The 17,019-nt window shown below is 30.9% G+C and overlaps 2 protein-coding genes across 10 annotated transcripts in view; one reads left to right on the top strand and one right to left on the bottom strand.

The window, feature by feature from the left end:
* The window catches only part of LOC127704734 (U1 small nuclear ribonucleoprotein A-like), a 1,100,970-nt gene that overhangs the window by 304,134 nt on the left and 779,817 nt on the right, over nt 1-17,019 (bottom strand). The window lies entirely within an intron of this gene.
* LOC127704711 (zinc finger and BTB domain-containing protein 17-like) overlaps nt 1-17,019 on the top strand; it is a 172,083-nt gene that overhangs the window by 83,888 nt on the left and 71,176 nt on the right. Inside the window, exons 5-7 of one of the 7 annotated variants that reach the window (XM_052208855.1) lie at nt 918-1,018; nt 1,480-1,708; nt 2,452-2,962. The exons of 3 other annotated variants lie outside the window; for them this stretch is intronic. In XM_052208855.1, coding sequence (XP_052064815.1) covers nt 918-1,018; nt 1,480-1,708; nt 2,452-2,579 — 458 coding nt within the window. In that variant the 3' untranslated portion in view covers nt 2,580-2,962. Of the gene's footprint in view, nt 1-917; nt 1,019-1,479; nt 1,709-2,451; nt 2,963-4,031; nt 4,815-5,874; nt 6,404-11,506; nt 12,700-17,019 lie in introns of those variants that run through there. 3 more of the 7 variants (XM_052208860.1, XM_052208858.1, XM_052208852.1) reach the window with 3 other exon arrangements.

Raw genomic sequence — 17,019 nt, 5'->3', positions numbered from 1 at the left:
CGACAGCCACGAAATAGCCAATAGTGCTGAACATGATTTTAAAACACACAACAATCTATCAGCCCTACAAAGGAAAGTTGAATTTTGAGATTTATATGTAATGATTTTTGGGTTAATGGAAAAACTGCTTATAAAATGAATATTGATTTCCATGCTCATGATATCATTATTTAGATCCATTGTTTATAGTGTAAGAAGCAATATAATAAAACCAAATGTAGAGAGCTAACTTGCTGGAAAATTCTGTGTTTGGAACATTTTCTATAAGTATGCAGAAATGGTTACAAATTTTCATCAAACGTGTCAGGCCATTTAATTGGTATGTATATTTCTTTGGCGGTCAGTTCTCACTCGGAACTTACCAAAGATATTTAGGGGGAAAGTATAAGATTCTGATTCTCATGTTTATTGCAGAATTGAAAGCAGGCAAAAGGTCTTTGTTGTTTTGCTGTATTTTTCATTTGAAGCTTTTTGACTAGAGACTGGAATCTGTTATATAGGGTTTTTATAAAAGCAAATGCAGGAATGATTTGAAAGATTCTGACTAAAACAATTACTATTTGAATCAGCAAAACATAAGGTAGTAACAAGCTATTTGAATTTCTACATGTTCTTATGGAAAACATTGGTTTAAACAACACAGAGTGAATCAAATTGTAATTTCTAGAGAAAGTGTTGCTTTATTTGCACCAAGCTTACTCTTGATATCTGTAGATGTTTTATCTCATTTGATATAATTGGGTTACTTTTGAGGGAGAAGAAAATAAATGAAATCTTTAGATTTCAGTCATGCAGTGTTGTCTCTCTGATTTTCATGAATCGTACGGAAAATTCAACCAAAAATTTAGCCGTGGGACATTAATCAAGCATGCAATCAATCAATTAATCAATAATTTGAATTATTCTGTTACCTGTAGGTTTCAGTGCAGTTCCTGGAAGATTACGTACAACTCTAGAATCAGTTTTACTCAGTGGGACTGATGACATGAAAGAGCAGTCCATAAGAGAGGGTGACCAGGTAAACATATAACAAGATTAACCCCCCTTTCCCCCATTAAATTTATTTTCAGAAAAAAAAAAACGCAAATAATTAGCAAATTTATTGAAAATTTTTGACTTAAATTGAGAAAAAGAATTGATTTCCCTATTTGCTATTGATTTAAATAAAAGAGATACAGAGGTTAACAAATGTCATTGAGACAGTAACCTAACAATAAATACATGTACTACCTAAAAAGTTGCTGTACAGTCATCAACAATGTGCTTGTAATTTTGGAAAACATTCAGGATTTTTAACTGTAAGAATTATTTCAAAATGAAGACAGATTGCAGAATAAATCCGCTGTTATATTAGTGAAAAAGCAACAAAATTTGAGTAACATAACCATATTAACACATATTATTATTCAAAATACCATATATTCCAAACTTAATCAGTCTTTTTTTGCAACCGTTACATGTAAATGGATTAAATTTCAGGTTGAACTGCACCAAAATACAGGTGTATACTGTAATCTATGGCAGTTAAATAAAATCTGTCAGGCCAGTGTCAAAGAACCAAGTAAGATGATTCGATGTTTGCTAGAGTTATACTTTGATGACCAGTACTTAGCTGACCATTGTGCCAAGGGGAGACTACCCTTTGGCAGTAGTAATCCTGCTGATTCCAGACCGGCTATAGATTCTGTTATTTTAGGAGCAATAAGAGGTACACAAACATTTAGTTAAAAGAATATACTGTGGATATTCCTTTTGACATCAATCATATGTATTACAACACTATGTATACTATGAAGATTTTTTTTTGTTATCGATTAATTAGAAAGTTCAGAAGCAAATTTTATGAACACAAAGTGACGCATTTAACATTTGGAGAGCAATAACCCAATATTGGCTTCAATTCCTTACAGTGCCTTGAAAGTCACACTTTTTGGATATCAAGATTTGTATAAAAATAAGGAGATGAGGTATGATTGCCAAGAAGACAACTATCATTCACCCGAGTCTAAATAACTTGGATGTGAGCAACTTTATGTCGCCCTACAACCTTCACTAGGCAAAACCCATACAGTATAGCTATAAAAAGACCCAACATGACAAAATGTGAAACTTTTGAAACGTGAAGAACCAATGGCCTGATCTTTGACAAAACAAGTATCGAAAAACAATTATGATGAAATAAGAGAAAATATTTGTGAACAGTGAAAATATTTTCATCTTATATGATCTATTGTGATTTAAGTTTTTATTAGACATTTATGAATATGTTTTGTGTTTCTTCTCTTGAGATGTAGTTTACATTTCGATATTCTAAAATTTATTCTTATTTTATGGTACATTTATATCCTTTGTACAAATACATGAGAAAAAATTATCTGCATTAAATTTTAGGAAATGGAAATGGAGTTTCACATTTATTATATTTAAGGTTTTCTCCTCTTGTTTTTGTAGGTTTTGTTTGTGTTAAGTTTCCGTCAGTATCAGAGAGTATGTTCCATCAGCTGGTTAACTCTAAATGTAGCGACAGTAGAAAGAGATGTAAATCAAGAATAAGACGTTTACAAAAATACTTAACATAGGAATGTAAAGAACATTCAAATACAATGATATCTTGACGTTTGCAGAAATACTTAGCTTAACAATGCAATATGACATCAGAAGTTGATAGAAATACTTGACTTAGGGATTCAATATTTATATATGTATACAAGACATCGGATCATGTACCATGATAGTTTCCGTGAAAAGTGGATCAAGCTTTATAGAGAAATACATGGACTGACCACCAGAATAGCTGATTAAATGGAAAAATATAATAGATTATTACACAACTATGTTTGTCACAAGAGTGGAATAACTAAAAAATGCATTTTATTACAATGTTTTATACAGTTAAGGTTTTCACGTCTTATAATTTAACAATCTATTAGTTCCGTTTTAGAAATAAAATTGTTTTCCTGTATTTACCGTTTCTCATGTTGTTGTACAAAGATAGAATATTTGCAAAGTTTTAGCATTAAATAATCTTTTTGGTATTTTTTTATAGTTAAAAAATGAACAAAAGTAGAAATTATGATCACATTGATTATTTAAATATTGTATATTTTAACATCTTGTGAACAATGTTTTTTTTTTTAAAAGTTGATATGTTTGTTATTGGAATAGATAAAACAAAAGTATAATAAAAGTTTTCACTTAAAGATTCTTTAAACTTATTATACAGTAAACCTGGAACAACTTTACTGTCAGAAATGTTGCAGTTGTTGGTTTTTTTTTTACTTTGAAATTGTTGAGATGGAGATAAATTGAATTGGCTGTAATGGTTTTAGGCTTTTAGGTATTAGAAGCCATTTGACCTGAGTAGTCAAGAATATCAAAGTTGTTTCTAGGGAGGGGTCTTGATCATGGAAGGTATGAGCTTTTTGCTGCTGTTGTTAATGTCCAAAAGCAATGATCTAGCTTTAACAGTTCTGTTCCTCAGATAGTGATAATGATATTGACTTTAGTGTCACATTCATTCTTTCTTTTCCAACTTTGTTTAAGTCTTATATAAGCAGTTGTAAAAGTTTTGAAAGGTCTCGTAATTATCATAAAATTAGATGTTGAGTTGCCTTTCATAAACATGAAGGACTATCTTTAATTGTTACTGCTTGTTGTATGAATGTTTTGAATGTTTTTATTGAACATTTCGTATTAATTATGGTAGGGTTGGAGATTTGTCTGATGTTTCTGATAAGGGGACACTTGTTTTTTTCAATTCTATTGAATAACTTATTCATTTAGTTTGTCAAGACAAGAATCTCAAAAAAGAAAAACCATAATTCTTTCAAATATATGGTAAAAAAGCAATATTCTGCCAAATATAGAACTGTAAAAAAAGGTTGACCAATTCTTATTTTATATTCATTCATAGATAAATTTCACTATGGAATATTTGATATGCAAGATAAACTATTGAATGCTTTTCTTTATCATTAAATGTACATGGAACACAGAACCGTTTGGTTCATAATTGCATTTTATTTCTTCAGGAAGTCAGGCCAAATCTGGACAAAAGCAGCAACAAAGTTACATGGGAGGAAAATCTTCAAGTTTTACAATTAATCCAATGGAGGAGTGTCATAACCCATGGTGGCAAAATGTCACATCAAGTGATTGTCTAAGTAACACAAAACAAAATGTTGAAAGAATAAACACAATCAACAAAACAGTGTCAAAAAGTCAGTTTTCTAACACTCTGCATAGTACTGCTTGTACAAGCAGACTAGAGTTGTCTGCTCATTATAAAGGTCACCAAAGAGTTTGCTGTGAATTATGTCCTAAGAGCTTTACATCAAGTTCTGGACTATATATGCATAGGAAAACACATCATGGAACTAGTTTTACAGTTTGTAAGTTATGTGGGAAGAAGTTTGGTAGTGCAAGTCGACTGAGGAGACATTTATCGTCACATTCTTCTGAAAAACCATATCATTGTGAACGATGTCAAAAGTCCTATAAACATAAAGACACTTTAGACAACCATGTTTGCTCATAATCACTTAGAATTAAAATATTGTTGCAATTTGAATTAAAAAACGGTGAAATCTTAATTACTGAATCATTAAATTTTTTTATTCATGGATTTTGTGTCAGTATTTTACAAAGTGGAAGTGACCTTGAACTGAAAAAAATAATGTTTAAAGGATTAAGGTTGTATTATAATTTTATAAACATTTGGACAAGACCTGCCCGAACTAGACTATGTTGATACATTTTTTATGTAGACAATATTTTGTATATATTTTTTATTTGAATAATAAAAATAAAACAGATGTACTTTTGAAATGTTTTGAGAATTGAAATTGAAACACTAATAATAATGGACTGTTAGTGCCAGAGGGCACCTGCCTAGAAGCTCAGTATTTCTGTCTGTACTGGCAGGAAAATATGGACCTAAATATGGACCTAACTGTAAAAGCAGCAAATACCCAATTTTTGTTTGACCTAGCCAGCAGGGACTGAACCCAATTAAGGCCTTCACACTAGAGGCAAGCATTGTACCACGAGACCACTGAGATGGTTTGGAAGAAATGAATGAATTTGAAATGTGTGCTATATATAACAAAATTTGGGAATATTTTGACAGTAGTCTATTTAAAATGTTTGGTTTTAGAAAATATTAGGGTTTGCTTGGCAGAGATTTTATAATGCATTAGAAAAGAAAAACTTGGATGGAATACAAAATTTTAAGGAAAAACTGAAAATATGACACGCTAATATGTCTAAAGACTTGTCTGAATTTGAAAACAAGGATGAAAGAGTTTTAAGGATAGGTTTCATTAATGGGCCTTATTTATAATGCTTTAGGACACCTTACAAGCTACATTAATTTTATTAAATATATACAAATGTATATTACAAATTGTGCTCATTTAATCTGAAGAACTTATTCTTTATAGGTTGTGACCACAGGCACTTGTCTCTGAATTCTTTTTATCTTTATACCTTAATAAATTGTTATATTAGGGTATATAGATGCATTCTTTCAGAGACAAGTGCCTGTGTTTGTGACAGTCAAAACACATGTTTTTTTTCTTGATTTGAAATTTAAATCCTCGTTCAGGCAGCTCATAAAATATTCAGATTTCAAAAAAAAAAAAAGCTTGTTCATTCAATATTATCTTTAGTGTACTAATATTTGTTCATTTTCCTTCCTGAACACTTTGGTTTTGTTTTTCTATTGTAGCAGCACTATTAACTTTGTATTTGTGGACTGATAAAACATTATTCATTGACTTCTCATTTATAACAAATTTTCAGTGCCTTTATAATAATTGCTATGCTGATATTTGAAGTAAAAAGATTTTGAAAACTTATTTTCTTTTTCAACAGACAAACATATTTATCAACATAAAGAAGAGTATCAAATGGCACAGAGAGGCAATCAACAACAGATTCCACAACCTACAAAAAATCCACTTTTAACCCCTGAAGTCATACAACAAATGATGATGTTTAAAAATCAATGCAAATTTGTTTGTAGTGAATGTGGCAAATGGTTTGTTTCTGGGGGAGGCTTATATAAACATAAGAAGATTATTCATGGAAGATCTGAAGATTTGATACCTTGTCCAGAATGTGACCAAAAATTTGTTACACAAAGTGCTCTAAAGAGACACATGCCTAGACATTCCTCTGAACGTCCACATGCTTGTCACATTTGTGGAAAGTCATATAAACATAAAGACGCTCTTGTTAGTCATCCATGTAGATGAAAGCTGATCTTTTTTACCTCTATTGAAAAAAATATGAGGATATCTTTAATTTGTGTTTCAAATTTTTTTATGCATTTGAATTGCATTTTGTTTGTGGTTTTTTCTTTCTTCTTTGGATTGCAAAATAAAGTAATTATTTAATTAAATGTGGTGTTTTTTTTAAAATAGAAATAGTAATCATGGTGTATGACTGCCAAGTTAACTCAAACTGCTTGTCATAGGAAACCCCCCGAGCCAATCTGTACTGCTCATGAAAGAGTTATATACAGAAAGGCCTTTCTTTAAAAATTGTCAGTTTATTGAAAATGATCAAAACAAACCCCTGAAAGATGTTGACTTGACAGATCAGTTCTCAAATTCTTCTGCTATCAGGCAAAATATTAGAGCAAGATATGTAAGCCTGCTTACTAATGTCTTAATTGGTGGAGCCTCGGTGGCCAAGTAGTCTAAGTACTCAAACTACTGTATCAATAGCCTTTCATCACTGAGGTTGTGAGTTTGAATCAGCACTAGGCAGGTGCGCTCGACTCTCAATATTTATTGACTATGATTGTCAGTTTTCCTACAGATGGTCGCTGGTTCTCTCTGTGCACTCTAGCTTCCTCCACCAATAAAAACTGACTGCTACTAAATAGCACAATAGTGCTGAAAGTGGTGTTAAACACCAATCAATCAATCAATCTCTTAAATGGTTATGATCAGGCTGCAAATACATTTAGATTTTCATTGAAATTGCTTATTCTTTTTACTCCTTTAAACCTATTGGCTAAATCGATTCAAACTTGGCAGGAATGATTTCTATTTTACAACTCCGATCAATTTCAGAAAATGGTTGCCATAAGAAATACCTTGGTATACTGATATATGATCTTAATGGGACAACTCCTAAATTATTTTTTCTTTGAACTCACAACAGCTTATGTTTTTGAAATTATTTTTATGGTAGTTATATATCTTTTTAGTTTTAATTGAAACTATTTATTGGTTGCCAGTTGAATTAAACATTGAATTTAGGTAAAACGTGGATAATGTTCAAGTCTGATGCCAAGTGACAGTTGGGAAAAGGTAAAATAAAAATAGTTGATTTTGGAATTGAGTTTTGTGGTAGAACTGAATGAAAATCTTTGAAAGTTAGCTAAATAGTATTGCAAGTACATTTTATGAGTTTGGTTTCTATATAATTTTATGAAATTTTAATGGAAGCTTTGCTATAATCATTAACATCATTATTGTTATTACTTATTATTATATAAAATCATTGAAGACTCATTTTGGAACTAGAGGACACCACATCAAGGACTCTGATTGCAGATCCTTGCATGTAAATTGTATTTGTTTTGGTGCACTATTGCTGCAAGGGATACTTTACTGGTATCTAGTTATATTTCTACTAGGAAAATATCAAGTATATGGTCCAATTTAAGTCAAGGATTTTAGTGCAATATTGAAAAACATGCAGTCTCACTGTTACAAGTTAATAGCTCTGACAAACAGTATTTGACATATAGTATACCAGCATGTAGCATGTTTTACATTTATTGTCCAGTTTTAGTTAATACAAAGTGTTTTGCATGTATCAGAGGTTGCATGCAATGGCTGCTTAAATGGAAATTTGGAAGTAATGTACAGAAACAATATATTTTAACAGGAAAAAAGAAAGCGAAAATGTCCAGCTACCATTGTATGCTTGAAGCTGTTGGTAATAATCAGCCGCAACAAATGTTAGTTTCATCTTTAAAGCCACAAGTATCACAAGTGACACATACATATGATACCACTATAAACGGGACATCAGCACCACAGCAGACGAGCACAACAGATTACAAAAGAGGTTTGCCAGGAGTAGCATCTTCATTGACCATAACACCACTAACTAAAGATGAGATGTGTGAATCGGAACTGGTTGATATGTTACACAATGTTGTGAAAACATTATCTTATTCTACTGCTGTCAGTTCAACAATTCCCATTTCACAGTCAACGCAGCATGTCATAGATAATACAGCTTCACCAGAATCTGTTCCGCAATCAGATATCAGCTCTGTCAATATAGAAATCAATTGTAAATTCTGTTCATTTACAACATCATCAGAATCGGCTTTGGAAGATCACATGACATGTAAACATCCTAACAGTTGTCTTGTGTGCAACAAAGTCTTTGTGACCAGATCTGGAATCATGAAGCATGACAAGAAATTCCATGGACCTCAGGAAAATTTGCAAACATGCCACATTTGTAATGCAAAATTCAGTTACGTGTCTGAACTTCGACAACACATGAACAGCCATAACAGAAAATACCAAAATTTTCATGTTTGTGCATTCTGTAAAAAAACCTACAAAAAGAGGAACGATCTTGATGACCATATAGACTATGTGCATCATTCAAAATAATTAAGACGACAGTCTTATCTTGCAAAATTTATTGTTATGTAGTCTGGCATATTGTTTCTTGATAATATTTTTTATTGATTTTTACTTTTTGCTTTGAAGGTTCAAGCCCCATTTGTTAAAAATCCAGAAGATTTCCAATTTTATTTCTAATATTATGTTGAAATAAGTGCATTTATACAATTGACATTGTATTCCTTGTATTCCAAGTATTCTTTTGAAATCTGATATGCAACTTTGCAAGGACTGTAAATAGTTAATGTTGAAATCAATGTTTCATCACACATTTGTCTTTATTTGTTAGTTTTAAAAACACAAATACTTTTGCTGTTAGAATTGAAGGTCACAATGCATGATAATTTGATTATATCAACATTAATTATTATTTTCCAAGATGTTGTTTTCACTTAACCCATTGTAAATAATGTAGATACATTAGTTTGTAATTGGATGAAAAGTCGATTATTTGTTCACCAAGTTCTAGAAGTTTTGTTCAGATTGTTCATACTTTACAATTATAATTTCATGCATTTCAAAATAAAAGAGTTTTCACAAAACAGCTATTAAATTTCATACGATAACTGAAAGAAGAAAAAAAAAAAGATAGTACACACAAAAGTAATTGATGTTGTATAAAATTCACTCAATCAGAATACTGTAGATTTATTTATTTTCATGGTTACAAATTTTTTCGTTGATTGAGGAAAAATAGTATTTTTGTGGATATTTGAATTCATGGTTTTGCCAAAGTTTATCTACAAGTTATCCTTTAGAAAATTTGTACGTCATCGAAAACATTTAAATTTGTGGTTTGCTTTACCCATGAACTCCAGGAAAATTGGTAAAATAATGATTCCACACTTCACAATTAGTTAAGTTACCAGAGTAAAGCTTTTTCTCTTAAGGTGGTACCCAACACCTTGACTAAAATTAATTTGGCTCGTTTAATTTTCATAAAATTTTGACATAATGTTTACTTTGACCCTTTGACAAAAATATAAAAATTTCAAAGAATTTGAACCAACCACTTTATCAGAAAAATTGGTTATATAGCAGTTTGACAAACACTAATTTTGATCATTGAGAAGCGTAATATTTCCTTAACAAAACAACGTGCTTAAAACGTTTAGCTGATTTTTACAGAGTTATCTCCCTGTAGTGTTAGGTATCACCTTAAGGGTTGTGATTTCAACAGTTGACACATATAATAAAAACCACCTAGAAGTGTTTCTGCTGTTTAGTGTATATAGGCATATATATGTCTATTGGTTGTTTTTGTCTTTGAGCAGCTGTCTTATTGACAATTTTACCTAGCATCGTCATCTTTTACTCATTTGAAAATGTAATTTTATAGAATAACTGATTGCTGGCTTATTAATGCCACCTGCTAGCATAATCATGGCTATATTACAATGTATTATGTGTTAATCAAATGAAGAAGAGTTGATCTTTTTGGTGTTGACAGATTATAAGGGAGCTACCATTTGATTTTTATGGGAGGGGGGGGGGGGGGTCGGACTAGGCAGGATTGACAATTTATGTAAAAAAGTCAGGATAAAAAAAAAAGGCAGGACAGAGATTACAGAGGTTACAACTAAAAAAAAAAGGCAGGACAAAATTTTTCATCCTAGCTACCCCATAAAAATCAAATGGTAGCTCCCTTAGTTGGAACTTTATTTGACTGGTTATGGCCAGTTGAGATTGAAATGTAAAAGAGACATTTACATCCAGTGCATCCTGACAAACTAAATGCACAACACAAAGTTCATGTTGACAACAACACTTTAAAACAGTGCAAACTATTACAAACAGTAAATAAATTGTTGGTGAAAATAATTCAAATTTTGATGATCAGAGATATGTTTCAAGTGAAACCTCCATATTCATAGACCTGAAAGTTTGCCATCTGATATCCAAGTCTAAATATAAATATATTAATAGTATAAATTTTGATGTTCTGACGTGCCCATCATTGGTCAACCAGTTGGTTAATATTTTCAAAGATAAAAGATATTTTCAGACATAGAAACTGATATTTGTTTTGTATGCATAAGTTTTGCTTTTGTAAGCAAGGTCTTTCTCACTTTATTTAACCATCTATTTATATAGAAACTACTACACGTTTAAATGTGCCGAGGTGAAAAATGAGAACAAAGAAGAAAGAAAATAATTGCAAGGAGAGTTAACAAAACAAGAAATGATGATCTGTAAACAATAATATTTTAGGCTTAATCAATATGGTTATGAAAATTGATATCTAATTAGTGTGAAAATGTAGCACATCAAGTTTATGCTTTCCTTTGTCAAAGAGGAAAATTTCTGGACTTGGTGATATTTAGAGCTGGACAAGCTGTAAAGATACTTGTCTATTATTGAAGACAGTGTGTTGACCTATCGATTTAACTGGTGTGTATGTCACTGGATTGCTTCCTCATTGATGTGTAACTCACACCCAATTTGTTCATATAGCTCTTCAACTGTTTCGGTTCTAATATATATCCTTATTGGCTTTCAAATATTCGGCTTTGAGTGTTCCTGATGAAGGTAAATCCAGAAAAGTTCTTTGTATGCATGAAATTTATAAAGTGTTGTATGCATTTTTTAAATTCTTATTAAAAAAACCAACAACAAAACGGTGATATAAAAATGCAAAATATTCCATTAATGTAAAATGCAACCTAGATCCCCATGACATCATGGGCATGCTGAGATAAAGGAGGGGATAATCAAATATAAGTTAGATTTCACAGAGAAACTTGCTGCAGTGTATAGATCATTTATGTTTTGCTTGGTTGTTAGCCCTTTTGTACAGTTTATGTTTTTATTTTCATTTGTTGCTTTTGTTTTACATTATACAGGAGTCCCTAGATTTTGGTTACATGATGATGGGAAAGAGAGAAATGAAAAATGTAAGGATTGCCATCGCCGCTTTGCATCTAAATCAGGCTTATACAAACACAGGAAGTTGTTCCATAGTAATGCTCGATTGATAGAATGTGAAATATGTGGTAAAAGGTTTGGATTTCTGAGTTATTACAAAGCTCACTTGTTTACCCATACAGAAAATCGCCCTTATAAATGTGAGGTGTGTGGCAAAAAATATAAACACATGGAGGCATTTTCAAGGCACAAGTGTGTGGATTAGTTTAGTGAAAGCGCAACTGTTATTGTTGAATAGATGAGCTTAAAGGTATCGTTTGTGATATGGAACATATTGGAAAAAAAACTAATTTAATAGAAAAAAATTATGTATTGAGTGTATAAATCTTATTTATGCTTTTAAATATTTCTTAAAATTGTATATAATTACAAAAGTATTTTTATGCAGAATCAATCTTTTTTCTACAGTGTTCTATTTTTGTTATTTCCTTGAAAATATATTTTGTATCCTATTTAATTTGTGAATAGAAGTTGAATGGACTGTTTAATTGACAATTTAATTGATGAAGTGTTTTAAAAATGAAAAATTCTTTGCATTCTCAGGAGTTTCTCATTAGCCAACAATGTAAATTATAATTTTTGGTTGCTTTGATGTTTAATCTATTAAAATGAAAAAAAGTTTAAAAGACCTACAACATTTTGATTAACTTGAATTAAGGGAATTATTGGCTGTCATAAACAAAAATTCTTGATTCTCATCAAATTGATATTCTTTTCCAATTTTGTTAAAATGCAAGCATACAAAATATAATGAAAATAGACTTATATATGTATCTTGGAATATACTATGATATGTAAAATCTTGTTATGGTTGGCTGCTTATGTAGAATGTGATATTGTTAGAATTGGTTCATATTTTATTGATGACAATACTTTGAAATTTTTTATAGTTTGATATTTGATTTGTTCAATTCCTTACCCAAAACATTGTACATAGAGGACCAAATAACCATCATATTTGACTCAATTTGAATAAGTGTATAGAAAAGCATATATTTCATTTTACTTGAAAGAAACATTTCTTGGAAAAATTTATAGAGATAGGACATGCATTGGTTATGCTGTTATTTTGTACTTTGCATATAGAATAATAAATATAAATATAAATACATCCAAGTCTTTTACTGTATGCAAATGGTAAGCAATCAATTTAAATTAGTCATTAGTAAATGGTTTGTGTATCGTCTGAAATAGTGTGTAAGGAGCCAAAATGGAGTGTCATATTAGGTCAGTGTCAATTGTTTAGATGTTATTTGGGTATAATATGTTAGATCAGATCAGAAAAAAATAGTCTGAGCTTTATATTTCAGGTGACAATTCTTATTCTTCATTTCTTAAAGGGGCATTAGCTGTCAAATTCATGTTCACCTATTTGACTCAAATTCTTATATTCTACTTATAACATACTTAAACGCAAATCCAAATTATAAAAAGTCTAAAATAAACAATTTACAATGCATAAACTCGATAGTATATATCAGCATTTCATGTGTATTTTAGTCTAGACACCATCTAATTAATCATTGATGTGACCTCTGAAGACTGCCGACGGTCATATAACCCGATATAAACATAAACATATATATAAATAGATTGCGAACTCGTGTAATTGAATTTTTCTAGGTCTGTTTGATTTCATATTATAGGTTAAAAAAATATGTAAATAATCGTTTTAACCTGTATAAGAATGAGTTTTTCTGAATCGAACCAGTCAACCAAATGGTTTACCCTTATTTCACTTTCAATGTTTACATTCTTTTCCATTTAATATTTGAACACGCCTAGTCCTTGCATAATCCATCTCTTGCTATAGAGATCAATTAAAGTTCACATGAATACGGATTCAATGAGGTCGAATTATTAACTTGCAAGTGAATAATTCATGAGCGATGTTTCTTTGCTTAATTTGATAAAACTGAACCAAACTGGCTGTAAAAAGCGAATTATTATTTCACTATTTCACTTTAATTAATGATTGAACAAACAAAAAAAATCACATTTTATTTTTTTTTATATCTCGTATCTAATGCCCCTTTAGTATATGCCTACTACCACTACCTGGATTGGTATTGGACTCGAATTAAATATGAACAATTACAATATTGTAACAACTGATGTAAAGTTTTCCCTATATCACTTATTTTGACAAAATTAATAGAAATCTTACCTTACAGAAGTTAAGGTTCATGGTTCTGAGTTACATGAAAAACCTTACCACAATTTTCAAAACCCTGCCACTCTTTCACCCAAGCACAAGTTCATAATAGATTGAAAGTAGAATACAAAAGGTAACAGTCAACTAACAGTTAATAATTCAGGGTGAAGTAAGGACTGGTAGATTTTTTAGTTTCATCAGATTATGTGTTCTTCTGTAATACATCTGATTTGATCAAGGGGATTGCAGATGTTAGTGTGTATATAGACAATTTTTGATATCATAGATAACGTTTGTTTATGAGGTTTTATGTTCTTGACTCTGCAAACAAAAAGACAGAAAAACTGGAAGAAAAAAACATTTAGAGAAGTGTCTATACAATATGTCAGACTGTAAATATGCCAGTTGTTTTAAGGATTACATGTATTATTTCAATTTGGGGCTATCAGATCCCTAAAAATGTCTTTTGAGCATTGTTTGGACTACATATGTTTAAAAAAAAAATTGATCTCGTTCTCAGGAGTTAGGTGTTGGTGGTTGGTGTGTACTATTGTACTGTCTTTTAGTTTTAGTAATTCTTGGTATCCTTTTTATATTTTATACTGCAGTTTGCCAAAATCCCAAACATTCTTGAGGTATTATGCACTACCACTTCTGCTGATGTAGGAATACAAATAGATGTGACCAGTCTCTAATACACCAGTTAGATAGCAACACAACAATAAAAAGTTATCAAATGGCATCTAGAGGGAATCACAATAGACAGATGGAATTATACAATAAGCCAAGCTGCCAAGCTGTAAATAATTTTTTGTTCCAACATTTATGATTGCCATCATTTCTGTTTTGTTCTATTAAGTAGCGGAAAAAAAGAAAAATTGTAGATCTAAAATTTAGTGGATTAAGAGAAATTGATCATTTTAGAATCTGTCTTTTATTGCAAAAAATGTTAATGTTGTAATATTGGAATTGAAGGAAAAAATATAGATATTTGTCACTGGAGACGAAAACTACTCAAAGTTTATTCAACTAATCAAGTTTAACTAACAGATTGATGTGATGAGATCATAATGATTTACAATTGATTGGTCAAATTTTTTAAAACAAAATCAATGTATTTTTATTAGAAAGCTTAGTTATTATAATCACAGTTGTTGTAGCTATATATACAAGCGTTGGTATTCTTGATGGGATAAGACATTTTATTTAATTTACAATCAGTATAATTACTGTTGTGGTATGCAATTGATATATAATCACCTTGTTCTTCAGGAAACCAGAGTACAGATGTACTGATAGACTTAACAAAACGCAAACAAGACAGGGGACCTTCTTTGGAATTGGCGGTTGCAAAAGAGTTTACTGCTGTCATGAGAAAAGAACAGTTGCAATCTGCAATAGAGGATAATCGTCTTAAATTTCTTGGTGAAGCTGTGCTTTCAATTCAGAAGACATGTGAACCTCCTGCAGTTGAGAATATGCCAAGTAGGCAGTTCCCATGTACATTTTGTCTGTCTATTTGCGATAACCTATCAGATTTAAATGTTCACATAGAACAATATCATAAAAAGAGTTTGTATACATGCAACTTGTGTCAAAGATCATTCACCACTACTTCTGGATTGTATTCTCACAAACGGGTCAACCATGGGACTGGACAAGACTTATTGGAATGTAAAATTTGTGGAAAGAAGCTGTTGTCGAAGGCACGATTAATAATCCACGAGAGGTCTCATTCTGATAGCAGGATGTATCAGTGCCTACAATGCAACAAATCATACAAGCATAAATATAGTCTGGCTAGTCATAACTGTACTGGAAATATAGACCAGTAAGCATTTAGACTTGATACAAATTTTATGACTATGGGGGTCTGGAAAAGGAGTCCTTCATTTCTGTATTTTTGAATTTTTAGATAATTTTCATCTATTCTTTATACTTTTTGCCGATTATTCTCTATTCTTTATTTTATTGGTCTATTTTTCTGTAGATTTGGGTCATTATTCTCTATTCTGTTAACCCCATCTAGACTCTTTGCTATAGTTCCTTCATTGAAAAAAAAGTTTAAAAAAGACAGTTTCTGTGCAGTTTTTTTCTATCTATAGTTCAAAATGAAGCACCACAGACAAGAAAAACTTTTAAGAATATAATGTGTCAGTTCACCTTGTGAGGAAATGGTTTGTGTTTCAATTTACTTGCCTAGTGTAAATTTGTTAAAATTTATAACAAAAGAATGGCAAGTTATTGATATTTTTAAAGCCAGGTTTAAAGCTTGGACACATTGCTATCTTGTTTCGATTATATGACAAGTATCCAGACTAAATATAAACTGAGGACTTTAATAACTCAACATATTAAAAAATTGAATTCATGTGTTATACCCATTTAAACTTAAAACAGCATAATCAACATGACATTTAATTTTTTAGCTCACCTGGCCCAAAGGGCCAAGTGAGCTTTCTCATCACTTGGCATCTGTCATCTGTCTTTGTCGTACGTTAACTTTTACAAAAATCTTCTCCTTTGAAACTATTGGACAAAATTTAACCAAAGTTGGCCACAATCATCATTGATGTATCTAGTTTAAAAAATGTGTCTGATGACCCCTGACTGTCAACCCAAGAGGGCAGACATAGCTAAAAATAGAACATAGGGGTAAAATGCAAGTTTTGTCAATTATTTTGAAAACTGTTGTGAAAAGGGAAAATCTGACAGGGGCAGAAATTTTCAGAATGTTGAGCTTTACCAATTGTCCATCTATGTCAAAACTGTCAGGGGACTTCTTATAGGATTAGTTGCCCTTAAATAACAGATTTTACTATTTATTTTTTTTCATTTTTGCGTATCATCTTGAAAACTATAATAGATGCAGAGAAACTTTAAATTGCAAAAATGATCAGCAAGACAATATCTACAATAAGTCCATCATGGCCAAAATCGTCAGTTGACTCCTTTTAAAGTTATTGCCCTTTGATGACGATGTTTACCAATTTTTGAGTTTTGTCTGGTATCTTAAAAATTATAATAGATAGATAGAAACTTATATAAGCAACAATAATCAGCAAGACAAGATCTACAATTAAGACAATATGGAGGAAATTGTCCAATGAATTCTTATTGGAGTTATTGCCCTTTAATGACAATTTTTATCATTTTTTTTGCATTTTGCCTGATTTGATAAAAATTAATATTGATAAATAGAAACTTTAAATAACAAAAATGATCAGCAATACAAGATCAACAAAAAAGATTTTTGTCATGAATTCTATTCTTATC

This window comes from Mytilus californianus, unplaced genomic scaffold, assembly GCF_021869535.1.
Source record: "Mytilus californianus isolate M0D057914Y unplaced genomic scaffold, xbMytCali1.0.p SCAF_6, whole genome shotgun sequence".
Lineage (NCBI taxonomy): Eukaryota > Metazoa > Mollusca > Bivalvia > Mytilida > Mytilidae > Mytilus > Mytilus californianus.
This window is presented reverse-complemented; position numbering and strand designations above follow the sequence as displayed.